General features: G+C 43.7%; 3 protein-coding genes across 3 annotated transcripts; all 3 read right to left on the bottom strand.

Annotated features, from left to right (window-relative positions):
• Window positions 1-129: 129 nt before the first annotated feature.
• On the bottom strand, window positions 130-10,926 carry iffo1b (intermediate filament family orphan 1b). The gene is made up of 9 exons (XM_085801543.1): window positions 9,532-10,926; window positions 6,876-6,936; window positions 6,252-6,347; window positions 4,309-4,449; window positions 4,041-4,225; window positions 3,803-3,929; window positions 2,614-2,703; window positions 2,161-2,291; window positions 130-1,456 (listed from the first exon to the last, which is right to left on the bottom strand). The coding sequence occupies exons 1-9, from the start codon at window positions 10,515-10,517 to the stop codon at window positions 1,357-1,359; spliced, it is 1,917 nt and encodes a 638-aa protein (XP_085657669.1). The 5' UTR covers window positions 10,518-10,926; the 3' UTR covers window positions 130-1,356.
• A 928-nt stretch (window positions 10,927-11,854) lies between these two features.
• Window positions 11,855-15,894, bottom strand: opn9 (opsin 9). Its single transcript, XM_085801599.1, has 8 exons — window positions 15,697-15,894; window positions 14,942-15,092; window positions 14,645-14,784; window positions 14,091-14,229; window positions 13,860-13,974; window positions 12,870-12,950; window positions 12,279-12,792; window positions 11,855-12,176 (listed from the first exon to the last, which is right to left on the bottom strand). Exons 1-8 carry the CDS (start codon window positions 15,815-15,817, stop codon window positions 11,971-11,973), a joined length of 1,467 nt encoding a protein of 488 aa, XP_085657725.1. The 5' UTR covers window positions 15,818-15,894; the 3' UTR covers window positions 11,855-11,970.
• Window positions 15,895-17,757: 1,863 nt separating this feature from the next.
• Window positions 17,758-22,323, bottom strand: gapdh (glyceraldehyde-3-phosphate dehydrogenase). Its single transcript, XM_085801577.1, has 12 exons — window positions 22,279-22,323; window positions 21,721-21,766; window positions 20,292-20,391; window positions 20,100-20,206; window positions 19,874-19,964; window positions 19,641-19,756; window positions 19,348-19,429; window positions 19,062-19,213; window positions 18,871-18,949; window positions 18,443-18,526; window positions 18,236-18,333; window positions 17,758-18,140 (listed from the first exon to the last, which is right to left on the bottom strand). Exons 2-12 carry the CDS (start codon window positions 21,741-21,743, stop codon window positions 18,071-18,073), a joined length of 1,002 nt encoding a protein of 333 aa, XP_085657703.1. The 5' UTR covers window positions 21,744-21,766; window positions 22,279-22,323; the 3' UTR covers window positions 17,758-18,070.
• Between the last annotated feature and the right edge of the window lie 484 nt (window positions 22,324-22,807).

The following is a 22,807-nucleotide window of genomic DNA, read 5'->3' as shown; positions in this document are numbered from 1 at the left end:
CTCTAGGATGGATTTCTCTGTGGGAGAGAGTTGTAATGTAGGTGTGCTTCGCTCATCCCAAGACTGACGCCTTAATGGCTCCAGTACTCACTGCCAATGCTGTAGGTGCTGCTGTAATGAGTTACCTCCGCCAAGGAGATTATGTTTTCACCCGTGTCTGTTTATTTCTGCCAGAGCTTGAATTTTAATTTCCTGTTTGTTGCTGCACACTGGAGGTCTGCGCTCTCCGAATGCCATTCTAGTTTTAACTTTGTTGGAAACATTGTGAGAGATCATGAGCTATTTCCGGCCATTTATTCAAAGATTCATTGCAACATTTTCCTCTAGGTCAGCCAGGAAAAGCACAAAGCACATCAGCAACAGACAACACGGTCAAACTATTTGAATCCAGGCGGGTGACCACAGTATAATGATGTCGTTTGACCATGGAGATCAAAACTTTCTTTTCAACATCATACCCAACAATACTGGCCAGAGGCACAAGGCATCTTGGTTGGCGTGCAGAGACACAACCCTGCTGCTCCAGCTTACACACACAGCTAATGTTTTGGTTATTTTTATCATTTTTCCTCTTAATGTTTTGCTAAATGAAGCACAGATGTTATGACTTATTGATGACTTTAGCTTCACTTTGCCCATAGAGTACTACAGATACCAAGTGAGCCAATCTGCGGCTGCGAGGCAGTAAAATGCTGAATCATGACATCATATCAGACTTTAAAGGCTCAAACTCATATTTGACGCTCATCGGTGCACTTTTTCATGTATCAGTGCCAAGTCAGGTCACCAACGCTGCAGTGTTAGACTGAAATGAATCTGCCTCCTGCTTTTGTGTAGGTTTGTAGAGAGAGTGTAAATTCTAGGACTGTATATTTTGTGAAGTTGGCTTTGAAGCTGTAACCGTATAGTATATGGTTATCTAAATGTGCTAGATTATTGTACTCATTAACAGGTTAACAGGTGTTTTATTGGTGAGTGGGTGGTGAAAAAGTCATGCTTTGCTCTTTTTGCAGCCTACAGCACTGCACTGCCTCACTGTATCAGAGGGGCGCGGGCCCACGACTCGCAGCCGCTTCTTCAAGCGTCATCCAGCTCGCTGCTCAAACGCACCGCTCAGAGTCTCCTCGGACCAAAGCTGATTTGCGTGGACAGCGCGAGAATGATTGATATAGGTCAATGAAGAGGAGGTTCAGATGTAAACATGGTGTTGCCATAGTTACAGGTGTATATTGCGTCAGTGTGGTACTACTGTATAGCTGGGTGCGGCGGAGGTCGCGTGTCCGTGGCCTCCTCCTCCTCCTCCTCCTCCTCCTCCTCCTCCTCCTCCTCCGCTGCTGCAGCCGGGTTGAGGAGGTGTCAAGATCTCCCAGCGCTCGAGGACGAAGGCGGAGACGACGAAGACCGGTCGTTTTCTCTCTGGTCGCTTTCATCGGACGACACGGGCGCTGCAGTGTTGCTGTGAGAGACAGACACAGAGATGCAGGCTTGGATTTTACAGGTCCCATGGTTTCAAATCAATTTGATTGATTTTATATCGTCAGTTCTTTGTGGCTCTTTCCTCAGTATTAGTCTCAGTGTTCAGCTGGTTTCTCTGCAGAAGAGTATTTAATCCTGTGCACCGCAGGTCTGATAAACATGCAAACATATAAGATCTGTCCACAAGCGAGCAAACAGTTCAGCCTATTTGGAGAATGAAGTTTTCAACATTAAATGAAACAATTCAAAGGATTTTACGCTGAAAATCAGCAATTTAATTCTCCCCTCTTTAGAATTTATAAGCAGCATTAACATAATTAACAAATGTTTTATAACACACTAACATAATTGTAAGATGATGATTATGATGTATGGACACCCACTGATAGAGGCTGGTGTGTACAGATAATAAATAACTGAATAAATATAAAGATATTATAAAGATATATATATTATAAAGATATTTCCCCATAATAGACTTACATGTAATTGCAGACAGATGTAGTGCATTACAACTACACTATATGTTACAAAGAATTTATTTAATGTTTGCAGACTGTATACAAATGCTGCATGACGACTCTACATGTTACCTACAAGGGAAATAAAGTGTTATCAAATGAAAAGAATTGCAACCTATTAGAGAAATAATGTACACTGTGTGTGTGTTTGTGTGTGTGTTACCTGTCTCCACTCTGTGTGATGAGTCTCCTGCAGGTCTCCATCTGAACGTCCAAGCCTCTCTTCATCGAGCACATCTCCATGTACTCGTGCAGGTGTCGGTTCATGTCACTCTTCGCTGTGGCCAGTTCCAGCTGGAGCCAGAAAACGTGCCGTCAGAAACCAAACAGACAAACCACCAACCAAACTCTTAATGTCACATCTAAATGAAGAGTTGTTTCTAGAAATGTTGAGAATTTCTACAGTTTGTTTGTCTCTAAAACACGAGGACTTGAAGAGCTTGTCACTGAATTACATGCAAAAAGCTGAAATGAGTCCTAAAGAATAATTCAGGCATTCACTAAAGCTACATGATGTTGTATAGGAAAATTAAAAACAGAATCAATACAAGCCACAAACCCTTCTACACATGTACAGACATACTTGAAAGTAGAAAATATTAAACAGCTGCCTGACCTCAATCTGGTCAATTGTCTCTTGGTATTCCTTCTCTCGGGACTTAAACAGACACTCTGTGTCGTTAATCACCTTTTCCAGAGTGTCCTCCTGGTAGAGACAGAGAGACACAGACAGAAGAGAGAGGGACATTTTCAAAGAGTTGATATTTCTGGTTGGATTTAATTTGGCTGTAAATAGTATGCGATAAGATAAACAAACACATAGCAGCAAGAATGACGTGTTTGCGTGCTAATCATCTAACAAGTCAGACACAAAGAAAATGATGCTGCAGTTGGAGCACACAGCTGGCTTTCTGCTCCCATCAGCTCGAATTTCACTGACTAATGCAGCTCCTCCCTCTGAAGGGGCAGCAGACTGTTCAAACAAACACACAGCCGCTGAATGAAAACAAATACCTACACGCATTTCTTGGAAACAAACACACTGTACACCGATATAGGCCGGATATCGCATCTGTCCGTGTGTGTGTATGTGTAGTGTTTTATCCTGAAATGGCCCTCTCCCAGCAGCAGAGCAGTGAAGAGCAGTGAAGGTCAGTGGGCTGGGCTGCGAGAGATACATATAAATCGGACCTGAGATGAAACTGTATCCACTGACGGATCAACTCCACCCGTGAAGCGACTACATCAACACACACGGAGCCGTCTGAAGGATGACAACTGAGAAAAAGCAGAACTTGAACACTAACAAGTGTCCCTCCCTCATCCAGTCAATTACAGTGAAAGCAGGACTGACTAATGAGAACTTAAAGTAAGGATTCGTGTCAGCAATAAAAACAAACAAGGTTAAATTTGTCTTTTTGGTTTCATTGAGTCAACTGTGCCAGACAGTGAATAAGAATCTGAATAAGTCTAAGTAATTGTGGAAACAAGAGTGTTTGCTGAATGAAGGCTGATGTATTGTTGTATGGATGGAGTGAATGTAATAAAGGAGTAACTGTAACATGGAGTTCTTGAATTAAATTATAAGATTCACAAAGTTAGGAAATGTTACAAGACAGTTTTGAATTGAATTACCTTCTTTACAGTGTTAATTCCCTTATGTCCAAGTAAAGGTCTATGTCCTGTGATTATAATCATCATCATCAAAGTCATTGTGTGAAATACAATGTTGTTTTTACGTGATGCATAGGAATGACAAATAAAATCTAATCTCATTTTACCAGAGTCAGTTGTACTGAGATTACCTCGCCTGGTGGATGGGTGGGGTCGGGAGGCAGAGTGCATCCTGGGAAATCCTCCCAAAGAAGCAGCGTTTCCTCAGTCTCCTCCCAGGCCAGACTGTCACAGTCATCTTCAAACTCACATTCACGCCTAGAGAAAAAAGTACAAAACACGCACACGCGTTGAGAAGTAATTAGTGGAAGTGCAGGGCTGAATGACACCTCTGCTACGCTCATCACATTTCAAAGTCAAACCACTTACAGTTGGTTCAGCATCCTCTGCATCTCCTCATTGATCTGATTGGCCGATGAGCCACAGTGGTCGTCGTCTTTGACCACGCCTCCGTCACTTTCAGAGGTGCTAACAGGTTCGTCACACTCGCTCCCGTTAAATGACAGAGGGGTTTGTTTCCGGCGACAGTTTAAGGATGATTGGTTGTTGGGAACCTGCGCGGACGTTTTCATCATCAATAAACACATCCGACATCTCAACGGCAAGATGATTCGGAGAGCATAAACCGGTCAGATACCTGATACATCTGGATCACATCTTCACAGTTCCTCTGCTGAGCCACGTCGCACAGACGAGCGGTGATGTCGATCCTGCGGCAGATGTCCATGTCCACCTTCATGGCCTTCTCCTGGATCTTACTGTCCAGCTCTGACAGATTCTGCAGAGGATGGAGGAGAGAAAAAATGGAAACTGTTGAATATATAGTATATAGGGCTGCCACAAACGATTATTTTGATAGTCGACTAGTCACCGACTATTTTTTTCGATTAGTCGACTAATCGGATCATACGTAAATTGAATGTAAAACATACAGCTTATCGCACCAGCATGCAGCTGCTCTTATATACCATCATTAGCTTTCAGCTTGAAGTGTTTAAGGTATATGCTAACTAAAAATAAAGACAATTAAGATGGTAGTTCATTAAACTTTTAATGAAATATGCAGCTTTAACTGTAGCATTAAGTGCAAACAGCTGAGTAAAATAAGGATAAGGCACTGGCCTAAACAACACCAAAATAAATACTTAAAGGTTTTTTGTCTTTCTTTAATTTGTCTCTGGCATTAAACATAGCTACATTTAAATAAAATGAGGTGGACACCTGAAACTAGCCTAAGGAATTGTTCACAATAATAAAGTTTTGGTAGGCCTATCAATCAAATATAACTTGTGCTCATTGTAAATAATAGGAGTCGTTCTGTTAAAAAAATCGAATAGTTTATAAGACAATCGTCTTGTCTGAAAAAATGTAAATTACTGTCCTTTTTACTGTCACAGAAGGAGAAACATGGAGAGACTCAACAGAAAGTTCTGTGTGAAACTGTCAAATGAAAACAAGTGAAACTGAGGTGCAGCTCAAACTCTGCAAGGTGTGGACTGTGATGAGAAGCTACCGGAAAATATTGACGTAGTTTTACGCCGGGAGAGAAGACTTGCTCGTTAAGATGAGCGCTCATTACGTGACCAGGACGCTGTGACCGGACGCGGTAACGTTCCAGTATTCTCCAACACCGACTCTCAAAGTCCGCGGTTTTATTTTTAAATGACGAACGGCTGTTTTTCAGTCCGTGATTTAAAACGATGGACCGGCGGTACCGCTCCTAGTAGCGCTTCTCATTTAAAATGACACAGAGAGAGAGAGGGGGAGAGGAGCGGCGGCGGCGGCGGCGACGGGGGGGCGGGCGGGGGATTACACCGGTGCCGCTTGATGAGGGACAAGACAGGTAGAGAGAGAAAAGAGAGAGACCACCTGTAAACTCACCTTGAGTGAGTGAGTGCACGTGTGTGTGTGTGGTGGGCGGCTGCAGCGGCGGGTGTGTGTGGAAGGTGCCCCAGCAGTTTTGAGAGAAAAACAAAATTAAAAAATAAAATAAAAATACGACGCATCGACTATTAAATTAGTTGTCGACGATTTTAATAGTCGACGTAGTCGTGACTAGTCGACTAATCGTGGCAGCCCTAATAGTATATGTAATATGTTGAATTATGGCACCACTTCCTGATACAGCAATCATATCAAATGATTTCTAATGTGTAAAAATGGCTTGATCAAAGATTAATAACTCATTTACTAAGAAAGGGTCACATTTCTTTTTTTACTAATACAGTAGCCTAAACCATCAAGTCTACATTTGGAATGTTAATAGCTTCTAATAAATGGATTTTAGTTCTGCTATTTACTACTCATCCGAAGATGAGTAGAGAAATAAAGAGCCTATATGAATAACTGGAACTCCGAGTTTTGTTTGACATGTTACACTCAAACCACTAATTAGAACGTAAAAGTAGTGCCTGATTAGAGAGTGACGTCAACGAGACAGCAACAAAATCATTTACTATTCAATACATCTCTTTTGATCGGTGTGTGTGACAGTGTGTGTCCGTTTAGGACAGCAGATTACTGTTATTAGCTGAGGGTGTGTATGATGTTATATTGGTGTGTGGGCTCCTCCGCGCTCACATTGCTCATGAGGCCTTTGAAGAGAACCAGCTCCGCCTTCAGCTGCTGAACCCTCAGAGCCAGTTCGTCCTGACAGCCCTCGCTCTCCTGCAGGTCCTGCAGATACAAAGGAGGCCATCAAGAACACACATGTAAACACTAATTACAAAAATGCACACACCCACAGAGCTGGCCTGACACAGCACCCACTCTCTTATTATTACAGGAAATTAGCTGTTACATTATGCAGGCGGGGGTCATCAGCAAAAATAAAAGCCTTTACTTTGTCTGCAAGAGAGAGAACGATTGTAAACACTGAATGCATCATCTCCTCCAGGGAGCTTTACATTCATCTGATGGCATCATACTTCTCTCTTCACCCTGTTAACTTATTCATATGTGCTACAACTCTGGCCAAGCCCACCTCAGTCTCACATGGTGTTTTTGTTGCTTGTGGTCTACTGATCTACTGATGTGGTCGTGCCTGCGTAATGGGGTCACGTATAGATTCCTGGTAATGATACACGTGCATTGAATCTGAGGTAAGAACACTGTTTTCCCACACGCTGCAGTGCAGGTCTGCGGCTCTGTGCCTACCTACCTACACACACACACACGCACACACACACACACAGAGGATGTTACCTCTTGCAGGTCTGCAATCTTCTGCTGCAAATCCATCCTCATGGTGTATTCTTCTTCCCACCTGAGAGACACAAAACAAAGAGGAAGAAGAGAAGTAGTGAGCCATTGGTGTAAATAAAGAACAAACAGATCAGACACAGGTCACATTTATATTAGTAGTGGTACAGGACGTGACTGAGTATTTGGCCTCATACACCTGGTCAATTAGGATGTTTTGTCTTTATCTGCTGAAGTCAGGCAGGCATAAAGAGAAAGAATTTTATTAAGCCCTCGGGCAATCTGGCCAGATGTTGACTAACTACTACATCTGTCCCAAGGAAACCTACTGACAATAAAATCTGACAATGGCTCAACTATTTTCCCACAGGACCACACAGGGGAAGTGTATGATTGTACAGGAGCCACATTTGCAAAAGCTCCAGCCACAGTAGCAGACAATGACACTGGAGAGATGAAAAATGTCAAATCAAGGAGGAGCTCCTCCTGGCCATATGTCTGAGTGGGTCTGAGCGCCCTTGACCAAGGCACTGAACACTTGAAGGTTAAGCCAGTGCATGGGAGCTTACTCTGGTGTCTACAGTGCAGTGTTTTTTATCACAGCCTTCTGGGGTTTGTGTTCTACATGCATGAAAATACACACTGGATTTCAATCTGGCTGAGTGAAGAGAGATCTGACAGAAAAATGTGAATGAGGTGTAGTGAAATCACACTAGGATGCAATCCACGGTCCAGGAAATAGAAAAAGTGTGAGTGACCGAGTGACTGTGTGTGAGTGATTCACCGATGAATTGGCTGTTTGATGGATGGCTTGCGACTATGATATTGCTCAGATGATTGGACCATGAATCTGATTTTTAATACATTTAAAAGCCTGAGCACAGACCCCTGTGTGTGTGATCTCAGATTCTGTCACTTCACATAACACATGTGGGAAATCCACATCGCTGCAGAGACTGCAGCCTCTGTTTTTTATATAAATGCTCTTTGAAATGCAGAATGCTGCGGCACATGAATACCTATAGGGAATACTAAATCTGAAAGAAACTGAGTCATGAAACAGGAGTTGTTGTTGCCGTAGAGGAGGCTTGTTTGATCAGTAAGGTGAGAGCGCGCAGACCGTGCTTCCTTCTGCAAGCCAAGCCCCCATCCACCCAGCAGTTACAGCTTGCAGTGCATGCTGCATTGCAGATACAGTGTGGCGTGTAGAGAGAGAGGGGGGGTGCACAGAGGGGGAGAAGAGAGGCAGAAAACATGAGAGAAGCGGGGGAACAGCTCAATGTGTGGGAGTGTATCTGGTTTAAGCGAGGAAACAAAAATGGCATTGAGAGTATGGTGGGCAGAGAGAGAGAGAGAGAGAGAGAGAGAGAAGGAAACTTGTCCTTGAATAAAAGGAAAAGGGCTAGATGTCACACACAGAGGGGTGTGCAAAAACAACAATGTCAACTTTCTGCACCAAAGGGCCTGGAAACATCCTCCCTCAAGTCTCTTCACACAAATACAGTATGTGTGTGATGTCACACAGTCAGGCTCGTCCCTCTCCCTCATTCACAAAGAGCCCACTTCACTGTGGTCGTCATCTCCTCAGTGGAGAATGCATGGCTGCTCATTTGGACATAATATGAGGGGACTCATATGAGGGGTGTTGGATGTTCTGGGACATGAGGCCTCCTGTAGTTGACTGAGGACAGAAAATACACCATCCTATTACATATACACTTTATGTGTATATAAATCAGTCTGATCTGCAGCTACATAGGACACTCTGCTGCTCAGCACACCATGAGTGACCGAGTGTGGGCTCAGAGTGATTTAGTTGGAGATGTCACGTGATCCGTGGGCTGCAACTAGCCATTATTTTCATCATCATTTACTTTATTGATTAGTCTATCTATTTCCTATAAAAATCCCCATTGTGATTTCTTAGAGAACACTGTGACATTTTCAAACCAGGTACCATTAATATTTAGTTATTTTGCTTTTAAAAACAATGCATTAAAATAGGCCATAAGTAATAGAAATATTATTTTGAGTGGACTCACCAATTCAGATCTATATCTGCATTGTTTACCTGAATTTAGGGCTAACAACAGTGAAGCACAAGTCTGATGTACGCTACAGCATCACAGTGTTTGTCTCCTTATACACAGTGGCCAGGATTTGTGATGAGGTGAAATTACCACCCATTTTTTTTAATCTATGGAAATTTGCTCAATTTCAGAAATGAAAAATCGCCTGTACAGTCAAAATGAGCTGTATGTCAGGATGGATTTTCCCTAATGTTCCTGTAAACATTGTCACCCAAGGGTGAGTCATCTCTCTGTGGAGCTTCATGAGCCCTGAGCTGAACATTTGGACGTCCCTGCCAAGCTTTGACCTTCATTCTTCTTTATATTTAGCCTGTGATGTGTTAATTTTTTTGGGGTGTATTTCTAGCAGCAGCACCTGCCTCTCTGGTCAGACATGAAGTGGCTGCAGGGTCAGGCTGGAGGTGATGGATGGAGAGGCTTTGTGCTGACTCTGCTCCTGTTGGAGACAGCTGGTCTGCAGCTGCTTTACTGCTCTGCTCACTCCAACTAAAGTGGATCATTAGGAGAACCACAGTCCCATGCTCTGTGCTGTTATAAGTGTAATAAAAACATGGTTGTATTTCATTTACCTGCGTTTATACTCATCTCTCTCCCTCTTCACCTTGGCCAGGACATTATACAGGGCCCTTATCTCAGGGGTGATGGTGTCAATCTGGACCCCGACTCCATCAGGATGCACCCAGGACACTCCCGGGCTGGTCAGACGCTCTGCGCCGGGGCCAAACTTGCGGGTGTGGTTGTAGGACCAGATGGTGCCTGGAAGGAACCGTGGAGGAGGGTTGGTGGAGCTGCCCTGGCCTGCGCTGGTGTAGGGGGCAGTTTTATAGCCAGGGGAGTCCACACAGGGAGAGGACTGGCTGATGGTGATGGATGGGTTACTGGTATTTGTTTGGGTTGAACTGGTATTTTCAGAAACTGCAGGTGGGGGGGCTGATGTGAGCGGCGGGGGGAACAGTGTTGTCGGCCTCCTGGCTGAGTTGTTGGTGTTGTGGAAGGGGAGGGATCCCGGCCTGAGCGGTATGGTACCAACAAACCCGGTCTGCACACCTGCCTCCTGGGTATGAGCGCTGTTGTCACAACACCCACCCTGACAACCCTTGTTGGCATCCAGCGCCTGTTGCAGCTGCTTCTCTAAAATCTTATTTCTGCGCTCTAACTCATGCACTTTGGCCAAAAAGCATCTGAACCTCAGGTTGAGAGTCTTGAGGACGCTGATGTTGGATCCCAAGTCGTTCCTGAGAGCCATGGCTGCGGGAGGATGCGGCGCGGCGCGGTGCTGAAAGTGGCTGCTGTGGTTGTGGTGGAGGAAAGGTGAGGTCTGAGAGGGTGCGGTGAAGTCAGGCCCCGGCTGATCAGGCCCCGGGCCAGCGGGCTCACCTAGCAGGAAGGACGCTGGGTCAGCTCCACCGAAAACGGCGTCGGGCAGGAGGCCTGAGGGAGAGTCTGGGTGTCCGGGTGTTTGGCTCTGTTGAGGATGCTGTTGGAGATGCGCGTTGGCCAACAACAAAGGATTCATGCTATGGTATGGAAAACTAAAGCGCTGCAGATCTGGCATGAACACGGACGGGAATTTTTCTTGCTCAGAACAGAATAATGACTGAATAAATAAAGAAGAAGCGGCTACAGACCTGGAAGACGTGCGCACAGAACGCCAGTAGTCACCTGCTTATGTAACCGTGTCTAAATAAGAATCTGATCCTTAAAGCTGGGGTCTTAACGGCGGCTGATGGATCAGTGCTCTCTGTCGGTCCGCAACCAAACATCCATAAGCGGCTCCAGGTTTTTTGGGCTGCGGGGAAGCGGCGACGCTGGCTCTGCGCCTCGGCGAGATGTTTCGCAAAAAAGAAAACGCAATTAAGCGACGAAAAACGACGCAGAGCGTGAATGAATAACAAAGAAATCCAGTGTCACCGCGTCACTGAAGTTCTGGCAACAAGATGTGACCGCAGGCAGGAGAAAGTGCTGCGGGATTGGAAGAGCACGGCTACCGTAAAGACGCGACTAGAGGAGCGCTGAGCCATTAACCGTTTGGTTCCCGTGGATTGGCTCGGTGCCATGTTTTTCAGACGGTGTGGTGCTGAATCTGGGAATAACAGGCTGAAATACACAGGGCTCAGGCTTTATAGATGGAGAAATCAGCAGTGTCAATGTGACTGATTGTGATCTGAATCCAAGGGGAACATCTGTACAGCTGTTAGGATGTGGTCCCCTGTTGATTTGGGAAATAAAAGGCTGAAACTCACAATCACGTGTATCTAGCTATTACAAAAAGCCTAAGTTTATACCTACAGAGAGAGGGCAGCACCATCTAAACATCAGGGAAACACCCGCTGAATAAAGTGAATAATAACAATTGCTTTGTTATAATAACTTCACTATAATAACCAGGGTAATTTCAACTCTAGCCTATCCTACACAATGTCTGAACCGACCACGGCCCCTGTCTCCTGTAGGAGCCACCTCCTGCAGAGGTCGCTGTTTCTTAGGTTAAACTGTCACACCCAAGTTCATAAAGCTCAAGGCCAGATTTACAAGAGCTCAATTAAGCTTTATTAATTTCTACAATCTTTCAAATCTTTAACAAGTTTGTTTGAAAGTTCCACTGTATAAAAAAAAAAAAGATTTCTCGCCAGGAATAGAGTTAGTGAAAAACTTGACAGAACATAAATAAGTCACAGAGAGACAGAATCATATTTGTTTTGCTACTTGTGCTGCATAAAGCAAGCTACACTTTATCACACAGTATTCAGTTTAAGGTGTTTCTGTCACTTATGTGGTTGACAAGTGAAAGACAAGTGGGTGTGAAAACCTCCGCATTGGGGTTAGAGTGCAGGCATGAGACAGACAGAGCAAACAGCAGTAGAAAGGATTGGGTTGTTATGTAATTATAAATAATAACATCTATCTATCTATCTATCTATCTATCTATCTATCTATCTATCTATCTATCTATCTATCTATCTATCTATCTATCTATCTATCTATCTATCTATCTATCTATCTATCTATCAGACTGTGCTTGACGTGGTTAAATCTCCTCCTGTCTTCTTCCATGTGTCCAAAGAGGCAAAGTCCAACACATCAGCCTCCTCTGCTCTACTATCAACCCAGGGGCCTGTTCTTCCTCCACTACTTATGTTTCTCCTCCCCACGGACAAAGAGTTGCTCTTCTTCCTCCTATAGTCCTGGGAATAGGAGAGGCTGATGATGCTCCCTTAGGAGAGAAGAAAGAAAAATAAGTTCAAGAGACTTGAAATTGGCTAAATCTAAACATTTGAAACTTCCTTTAAGCTGTAAGTTTAGTAATGGTCCTTACTTTCATATAAGCTCCTCTTTTGCACTCGCCTCTTCTCTGCCTTCTCTCGACCAAACAGCATCACATAGACTTCGTCCCTGAACTCCCTGTTCATGATCTGGTAAATTAAAGGATTCATCATGCAGTGGGACTTGGCAAACATAGCAGGGATCAAACTGACCACAGGTGGCAGAGAGGAGAGCAGCTGCGGGCTCCTGGTTTTTGACTCAGCTTCCTTGCCAAGTGCGGAGGTGAACGTGCTTCCATTCAGGCCCGAGTTGAGATTCACGTTGGCCACATGACCCCATTTCTCCTCGGGGTTGTAATGCATTTGTCTATAATATTCTGTGGCCGTCCAGTTGAGCAGCGAGGGGACGTCCAGGATCTTTGGAGGGTGTGAAGCCGTGGCAGTGGACTCCTCTACCGCTGTGCTTTCTGCCTCTTGGTCGTCTGTGGGGATGAGGGCTGAGATGAGAGACATGGTGGCGTAGGGCATCCAGGCCACGAGGAAGGCGCTGCACACCACAGCAGCCATCTGGAATAAACAAGCAGGTCATTGTTCGCTTCCGGGTTGTTTATCAGGGAATGAAATGTATTGTCACAAAGCTCTACCTTTGCAAGTCTGAGGTCTTTACTGGTGTGGCTGACAGAGGAGGACGGTATAGATGCTAAGGTGCGATTTGATCTGTAGACCTAGAAACAGAAGCACTTATTTCAAAATATGCACCTTGATTCATAGCACCTTGAATTATGACCCATGTCCCATTAGAAATTACAACGTAAATAGAGAACGGCTGTTAGTTTCAATTGATTGTTTTGATGTCTGGTGGTGCAGGGTTACTGAATATTGACTGTTTTTCATTAAATTCAATTCAATATGACTTGGGTTATGTCATAAAATGACTACAAATCAATTGATACACACTGTATCTGTGGGCTTTACGTAAGACCACAGTGTCTTTTTTTGTTACCATCACTAGGAGGTGCCAGAGTTGCAATTTTACACTGGATTTTTCCACTTCCTTGATGCAACAGTAATTGGAAAAAGTTCAGGTCATAAATAACTGATTGCATTCACACTGTTGCACATATTCACACCTGGAAGCTGCACAATACAGTGAGCAGCTCCAATGGAGCGGGGACTCAAGGACACCAGAAATGCTGTTGTTTCACTTTTCCGAACCCAGATTTAATCCTGACACTCTGGGGATCGAATCAGCGACCTCCCTGTCACAATCTTGCTCCTCTAATTTTCACGCCACCTCTGCCTGATGTGCAACACATCAGCGAGAACCTTTGCAACAGTGCCAGGATGAGCTTTCTGAACGATATTTGATTTTCATGGAAGACAGAAGATCATAAGTGTGTTCAGTCCCTGGATGAGTCAAAAATGTATTAATAAGATTTATATAGTCCCTTAAATAAATAAATAAATAAATAAATGTTCAAGCTATTCTTTAATTTCAGAGTACTTTGAGACATCAGACTTAACTTAACAGAGGTGAAAATAGAGGTGTGCTAAAACATTCAACCATTAATATTTGTACACATTCAACAAAGTAAAGACCAAAGAATGGATGATGAATCAGCTGCTGTACTCACCGTCAGCAGGATGGCTAAATATGAAGTGATGATGGTGAGTGCGGGAAATCCCAAGCACCAAGTCAGGATGAGGAAGATATAGAGTCTGTCTTTTGGAGACAACCTCATTCTCCACCTGTAGTGAAACAGGCTGGATATAATCATGTTTGTCTGCAAATGTATCAGGAGACACACTCGTAACACAAATGCCTGTGTGATATTGTACTTGTATCAATAGGTAACCAAGATTACCAGTCAATGGTGCAGCTGGTCCCATACGGTTCTGGTCCATAGCTGCCAAAGCCAAAAGCAGGCAGAGTAGCCCAGAATAATGTGTAAACCCAAACCAGAGCTATGGACAGAGACACATGGCGTCTCTCGATCCATTGACCTGGAGAAGTGAGATATGTGCAAGGCACTTATTGAACTTTTCTTGTCACTACCTAAGCAGTATGGGCATGTGTGAGCATAATGGGAACTTAACCTCAAGGGAAGTCTTGACATTTCACTTAACAATTTTCCTGAAGCAACATTAGATATAATTGGCCTTTTATTGTTACATAAGCAATCACAGAGAGACTTTTAAATCAATAACTCTTCAAGTCAATACATCTGTATAATTAAGGAGGTGTATCCTGCAGACTGTTGTGGAAGCAGGCTAAGGTTTGTGTAAAAAACTATGTGACCTTGGAAACAATCATGGCAGTCGTCCACAATGAGTCGGATGGGTTTAGAGTGCAGTTGTGTGTAAGACTTAAGATTGTAGATTTTATGCCTGTGTTAGAAGAAGAAGATCTCAGACTTGCCGTATCTTAAGCAGCAGATCTTTAGGCAGCGGTCCACAGAGATGAGACAGGTGGTGAGCAGAGAGCTGATGCCAAACACAAAGCCCTGCATGCCGTACCAAAGGCACCCAGTCTCCCCAAACACCCAGGCGTGACACAGGCTGAGGGAGAGAGGGCTTAATGGATCGACAGCTTCTGTTGCACACACATGGCTGCTGGTCTGTTGTGTGTGTATCCGTGTGTGTGTTGTTAGCATCACACACAATGTCAGCACTCTGACTTTAGGACTACACTAGTTGAAAGTGGAGCATCTCCTACCTGGAAGTGATGAAAAATGGCGCTCCGAGGAGGCTGAAGCCAAAATCACAGACAGCCAGGTTGATGGTCATGAGCTCTGGAGGTCGGAGCTTCTTCTTTTTCCTACAATAGACTAACAGCACCGTGCCATTCCCCAGCAATGATGTGACACCTGGAAGAATTAGAGGCAACAACAACAACAAGAGGGGACAGTGGTAAATGTGAGGGAGAGAGCAGGGCCTGGTTTAACAAACATGTCTCACACCTGTCTGCAGTTGCAAAAACATTAAGCTCCTTATTCCCAGGGCTAATTCAGGTCTAAGATCAATGTTACCTTGGTAACATTGTAATCAGTGACACCTGCGCTGAGCGTTAGCACTCCACAAAATAAATTAAAAAATAAAAAAAAGACAGAAGCATTGCTAAAAAAATATATAATGAGGTTTTAGAGACTGCAGTGACTTTTCATTTTATCGTTTCAGTCTTTGCTGAATGTCTCAAGTAAAATGTTATTATAACTGTTGAATTCATCCAAAAGGAAAATGTGTTTCCTGATCAGTAGTTGACTTTTTTTTCTTAATGTCTTAATTTTTACAGAATCCAAGTTCAAGGTCAAGAACTGAACTGAAGTCAAGGTATGTTTTTGTAAAACTGACCCCAGATTAAATTTTTAGAGTTACTTGGGCTTCAGGATCAATGCACATTTATTCACCCATGTTTCCTCCATATCAAGAATGATCCTCTGGAAGTGTCTGAAAGTGAAATAATCTGTTTACCTGTGAAGGTGAGGAAAACAGCGACAGCCAGGTCTGCAGACGGGGACAGCTGGGAGTGGAACAGCGGCTGGATGGAGGAGGGGGCGAACCAGGAGCCGCTGTGTGCGCCATTCTCTCCCATGGAGGTGCTGCACTGGTTCACAGTGGCACAGAGTGAGGGGAGTCTGCTTGTCAAACTTCAAAGAGCCACTGAAGATCTGGAGATGGATTGAAATCACCCCTCTGCTGCAGCAACGGTAGGACAGGAAGTCTTTTTTCAGAGGAACTCCCACAGTTCAGACTCAACACACTGATCAGAGCAGATCAAAAGTCCTATCATATTTGATCTAGTTTTTTTGTGTCTGTTTGATTGTTTTCAGTGTAATTCAAGCAAAAGTGTATCACAGAACAGAAAGCCTTGTTGCTGATGCTTTATAACAGTGAAACAACAGTGAATCTCCTCTCAGTCGTTTGTCCCTGCAAAACCTTTACAGCAACAGGATTCAGAGTCCTGGGACTGACCAAGGGCTCAACAGTGTGATGGGTTCCAAGAGAAAAAGATGAATGAAAGCAATAAAATCAAGACAGAGAGATAAAAAGGAGAAGTCTTATTAGAGTTTAACATAATTTACTAAAAGTTGAACCTTTCGTAAAAACTGACACACACACACCTGCTGAAAGACAAGGCACCAAAGCATCTCTACTCACCTCCGTCTCTGTCGGTCAGTCCCCTCTATTGATCTCTCAGCTGCTCCTTGTCGTAAATATCTCCACTTATATAAATATAATTTATTTTATTTTATATAAAATGTTAATCTGAGCCCCTCCTCCATAAATCCATGTGGAATTTCTCTGGAGAGAAAATTTGCTGTCAACAAATCTGTCTTAGAAATGATCAGTGAGAGACACGCGAACTGAGCGTGCACCCATGTGTGTGTCTCTGTGTGTGTGTGTGTGTGTGTACCAGAAAGAAAATAAAGTCAAGGGAGGAGAGAGAGAGAAAGAGTAGAGGCTATTGGAGGGTCTTTAACCTCTCTCCCTCCTTTTATCTCCCACCAAGCCATCCACAGTCTTTCCTTTTAATCCACTGAATCCATATTATCCCCGTCATCCATCACTGGGGTGCATTTGTTTTTCTTTTTTGTATCAGGTCCCAATCCGCATCACTTTCAGTGTAATGCTCAGAACTGTGCCCTCAATTTTGAAGATTAAAACAAGGACAGAGACGTTCCGAAATTACTATGTTACAAAATATGCAGAAAGCAAACTGAATTTTAGTGTCTGAACCACTAGACAGTAAAAATTACCTCATTATTTTTGCTCACTTAAATGAGTTTTTGAAAAGATTCTGTCATTTTCTTAGTCTTGAAGGTTTTTTTATTTTGAGAAATTTTGACAATCACTATTTTTCTGTTTACACCTTAATATTACAATTCAATAGGAAATTGAATTCAGGAGGAAATTAAAATGTACTTAATTATTTACTTATATTCATAGTATAGCCTACTTTAAGGACAGCAACAAAAAGGAGTGTTGACGCTATGATTTTAAAGTCAGTCACATGAGCTCCATCATGAACAGGGAGTGAAAAAAGTCATCAATACTCGGTGGCTGAGTGAACAGAATCATTTTCTAAATGAATTTCCCACACGCTTTCATTCTGTGAGAGCAAATCACCTGCAGGCAAAAGCCTCAAATTGAACTGTATTAGGTCATCACCAGCAAGTTGCTATTCTACTCTCAGCCACCCACGTGGGCCAGATATCGAACGCAACTAAAGTGAAAGGAGAAAAAAAAAATTGTGACCGATTTATAAAAGCAATGTAGTGGTGCAAGGATCGATATGTGCGGCTGAACCTGCAGATATTATCCTCCAGATTTCCTCCCAATCAAGAGTCGAGGCGATTAAGAGCTGTCAGGGTATTCCCATAGGGGAAAGTGATCAATGGGCAGAAGCCCCTTGTAAGTGTTTGGTAAAGTCAGTGACCCACATAAAAATCCATCGAGCCATAGTTAATCCCACTGGAGGGATATTTGATATTCATTTGATCCATGCAGTGATAAAAGACAAGTAGAGCGTGATTCTCACAAAAGAGGACTTTATTCCACAACTGACTGCAGCACCTCAGTACTACAGACAGTCAAAGACTCTCACACCTTCACTCCATCTCACACAAGAACAGAACTGGGAATTTTACAAATAAAAAAAGGAATTGGTCACCAATTTATATCTTTTCATTTGCTCATTGTGGAACCGTTCCTCAGACGTATAGTGGGGGGGTCGAATATCAGAGGGAACCAAGTAGAGTTAGAAATGAATAATAAGACATTATATTATCTCTAAGTCTGGATTCAGGAGATTGTGGGTGATGATTGATTGATCGGCTGGTTGTCTTTACTCCTTGGAGGCCATGTGGACCATCAGGTCGCAGACACGGGTGCTGTAGCCGAACTCGTTGTCGTACCTGTTGGAAAAGTGAGACAAAATAAAAACCAAGTCAGTGTGTATCAATGGAGACAAATATGAGGATCTGACAGCAACCGCATGCTGAGGTCGTACCATGTGACCAGCTTGACGAAGTGGTCGTTGAGGGCAATGCCAGCGCCAGCATCAAAGATGGAGGAGTGAGTGTCACCGTTGAAGTCTGTGGACACAACCTACAGGAGAGAGAGAGAGAGAGAGAGAGAGAGAGAGCCACGTTAACAGACAAAAAGTGATCAACAAATTACTTTAAAATGATGAATGGGATAAATGAAAAGCACATACCTGGTGCTCTGTGTATCCAAGAATACCCTTCATGGGTCCCTCGGCGGCGGCCTTCACAACCTTCTTGATGTCATCGTATTTGGCCTGAGGGGGTGGGGGTGGTGGTTGAGAAAAGAAAGGATTTGTTTATATTCTAAAAGCTTTAAGACTGACAAACATGATCTAAAATACCATGAGAGAAGCATGAAAATGAAATGTGTTGAGTATAGAAAAAAAAACAAGAAATCATTTCATTTTGAAAAAGATAATCCATGGGCTTTATCTTAAATTATTCAAATGGAGGAAAGAGTGGCCTTGTTGGGACTAATTCCAGCGACAAATTCATGCAGATTTGGTGAAAGCTCATCACAATGTTCACTGTAGTTTACAGGGGTGCTAGTCAATTTGTGAAGTCAAGTTATGAAAGCTTCTGTTGCTCTGATACTTACGGGTTTCTCCAGACGGACTGTCAGGTCAACCACAGACACGTTGGGGGTGGGGACACGGAAGGCCATGCCAGTCAGCTTGCTGTAAAAAATGGACACGCAGCAGGTTGAGGTCAAAAACTTAATTTACTGGATTTACTGCAAGCTCTTATCACCCATAAAGTGTAGTACTGTCATGTGTTTTTGGCACTGACCCGTTCAGCTCGGGGATGACCTTGCCGACAGCCTTGGCAGCACCAGTTGAAGCGGGGATGATGTTCTGGCTGGCGCCACGGCCATCCCTCCACAGCTTGCCGGAGGGGCCATCCACAGTCTTCTGGGTGGCAGTGATGGCATGAACTGTGCTCTGATGGACAAAGAGGAAAACAGAGGATGATTAAATGAAGCTTAACACCCCCCTCCTCTAACTTTGTGTGTAAATCTGGTTTTAGGTGCTGCTTAGTGTTTTTCTGCTAGATTGTTCTCAGTTTTAATCCTCACCATCAGACCCTCAACGATGTGGAAGTTGTCATTGATGACCTTAGCCAGGGGAGCCAGGCAGTTGGTTGTGCAGGAAGCGTTGCTATGGAAAAATATTAGGAAAAACACCATCAGTAATCTGAGGATTGTCTAGATAATGATATTGTCTCAATGTTTTTGTATGGCAAACACAATTTCTTGTTTCCGTGTTCAGTGGTTCAAACTAGTCTTCAAATTTTGATTTCTCGCAAATATATAAATATGCATAAAACTAATCACCAAATAAACCGTGAGAGAGATGCTTCGACTCTTACCTGACAACCTGGAGGGACTTGTCGTACTTCTCGTGGTTGACACCCATGACGAACATGGGGGCATCAGCACTGGGGGCAGAGATGATGACCTTCTTGGCACCGCCCTTCAAGTGAGCCTGTAATGTTGTGTTAAAAAATGAATTAAAACTGCATCGTTTCACTGCCAATTGCACAGCAGGTGTCACAGGGAAATCGGACTGTATCAGGTTGAAAAGAGAGGAGTGAGTACGTACAGAGGCCTTCTCAATGGTAGTGAAGACACCAGTGGACTCAACCACATAGTGGGCACCAGCATCACCCCATTTGATCTGGGTGGGGTCTCTCCTGCAAAACAAAGGAGAACAGAAGAGTCAGACAAGGGGGGAGGTTTATTCACCTCCACCTTTTGTTGACATTATCAACAATTCGTTACATTAAATGTCTGGGTAGATTAATATTAAAGATGCCAAGTTGACGTACTCGTGGAAGACGGTGATCTTGTGTCCATCGATGACCAGCTTGTCACCCTCAACCTTGACCTCACCGTGGAAGCGACCGTGGGTAGAGTCATACTTGAACATGTAGACCTACAGAACAGGTAAGACAACGTGAAAAACTGTGCAAAGCAGAATATCCTAATCCTTTATATTGCCAATGATCTTCTCGACTCACCATGTACTCCAGGTCGATGAATGGGTCATTGATGGCCACAATCTCCACCTTCTTGGAGTGGAAAGCAGCACGGGTCACCAGGCGACCGATGCGGCCGAATCTGAAAAGTGAACAGTGTCGTTTCTTACTCTGGCCTCTAGATGGTGTTGTGACACCATGGAACTGAAGTCACCAGACGATGTGATTGCTTTAAGGTACTGTGAAACAGATCCTCAGACGCTTCCTAAGTGAATATAATCAAGTCTGAAAATCTAACATTATGTAAAATCGTTTTTTTCTATTTCACATTATGGCTTTGCCTTTACCCCCCCTTAGTGTGGGACACATAACGACCCCCAGGAGACCTGAAATTATGGCTGAGGAGAGGCCAGGGTTCAGGAGGAGGGGCAGAGGGGTGTGTGTGTTGCAGAGCTTATAGCTGCACAGCTCTCACACTCTCCTCCGTTGGGGGCTAAAGTCGAAAATGAACCTCTAGTGTGGTAATCCTGGTGACGGCAGTGCACTGTTTGATCAGTGGCCGAGTTACTTTTTAACCACGGGTCCAAAATCCTGGCACAGATACACTCTGTCCTCAGACATTGGGAGAGGAGGAGGAGGGCGGAGAGATAAAAGAACATCCAGGAAACAGATAGGTAGACTTTAACGTCAGATTATGTGTATTCAACAACATTTAAGTTGCGTAGGTTTCCCCTCCACTTGCTCCACACAGCAGAAAAACAGAGGCCTGTTGATCGGCCCCCATGCTGAGGCCACTGCCCACATTGTTATCAGCTGAGGGCCAAAGTTCAAAGATCAAGAAAAACATGAGAACAGATGTGTAACTGTGCACAGGTTAGTGAGTGTTTTTGTCCTACATTTTTTCCCCTTCCTCAGCAGCTATATAGTCACTATTAATTAATCACAAAGGCTGCAGTTCGTCCTGCTACTCAGGTGGTGAGGGTCAGGTCTGATCCAATCAGAAAACACCAGCTCCTCTGAACTGAGCACCATCAGTGCTGTGGATTCTCTGGAAGCATCTTACAGCTTCAAATAAACGATTGGCATTTCAACCTTTTAACCGAAATATCACTGCACCCATTCATATCCTACCATCTAGTCTAAAATCATCTTTCTGTGTTACAGTAATGTAGTTTCTCATTTGGATGCCAGACTTACATAGTGCATCATCTTTTAATAAAAAATACTTCTGTGTTTTCAGTTTTCTTTTCTAAATGACAAACAAACAAGCCTTAAGAAAACCTTAGATTTTGGAGACTGAACCAGAGATTATAATGATTCACAGTTAAATGCTGTGTGTGCATGTTTGACAGGGGTGTGGCAATGTGGGTTAGGGGTGCAGAGAGTGAGTGTTGAAGTTCAGTGTGTTGCCAGGAGATTTGGGTTAATTTTCCCCCCCCTGCATATGAGAAGATTAAAAATGTTCTCTTACCCATTGATACCGACTTTCACCATTTTGTCTGGGTTGGTCTAGTCCTCTGCAGGGAGACAAATAGGAAGAGAGGGATAATGCTCCCTGTTAGAGACTGATACACCAAACATTTATGGTGGCATGCATTTATGAGGCCATATACTGTATTAGCATAGACTCAATAGCAGAGACCGTCACTTGGATTGTGTATTTAGATAAGCCAAGAGTTCGAAAGAACATGCAAAAAAGTATTCTACTGATAAGTTATCTGTGTGAACACAGAGCAAGAAAGAATTGCAATGAAAAAGCTGCAGCCTGCAGCCTGTTAAACTTTTCCTGCAAGTGCAGAAACGACTGCAAAGCTGAACCGACTTTAAACATTTAAACATCTTCACATTTAAACAAGATAATCAAGCAAAGAAAATTTCTCTGCACTTCATGACCCCAGTTACTTTAAGCAGAGGCTGAGTGAAGCCCATGCAGGTGATCTACACCTAGTCGCTCAGCACTGCAGCCTGCTGCCGAGGCCCTGCAGCCTCCTCCTCTCTCAATAATCATTTCAGTAGTGAAGCCATTTACCGTTTGTGAGAATCCTCTGTCTGTCTTGCGACTCCGGGTGTGAGTGAGGAAGAGTAAAGTTAGGCTGTGTGTATTTATGATTGACCAGAGAGTAAACCACGCCCCCTCATAATGGTCACTGCTCCTCGCCCCACCCCTTCTGAATGTCAAGGTCGGCAGCCTGCAGGGAGGCATGTTACCTGGCCTACTTCACTTCATGTGTGTGAAACAGTCTAGTAAATTCTCTCTTATCATCTCATGTCTGCTGCAAAGCAGAGGCCAAATAGGACTGGACTTTATCTTTGCTTAATTCACATTATTTCATTCACAGCTCCATTGCCATCATGGCCGACTTTTTGGGGCACACCTTAGGAGGCGTTCTGTAGATATTGATACTAAGACATTAAGATCCTCATATAGTGGACTGAAAAAAGAGAGGAGTCCCTCACTGACCTTCTCAGTAAACACAGAGCTTCAGACACAGAGGGAGCAGACGGGGGATCAAATCTCTGTCGTCCGACTCTGACATTTAATGTCCAAAGACCATGAC

Source organism: Trachurus japonicus, chromosome 16, assembly GCF_045865225.1.
Source record: "Trachurus japonicus isolate A0001 chromosome 16, Traja_1.0".
Classification (NCBI taxonomy): Eukaryota; Metazoa; Chordata; class Actinopteri; order Carangiformes; family Carangidae; genus Trachurus; species Trachurus japonicus.
The sequence above is the reverse complement of the archived record's forward strand: the minus strand, read 5'-3'. Positions and strand labels throughout refer to the sequence as shown.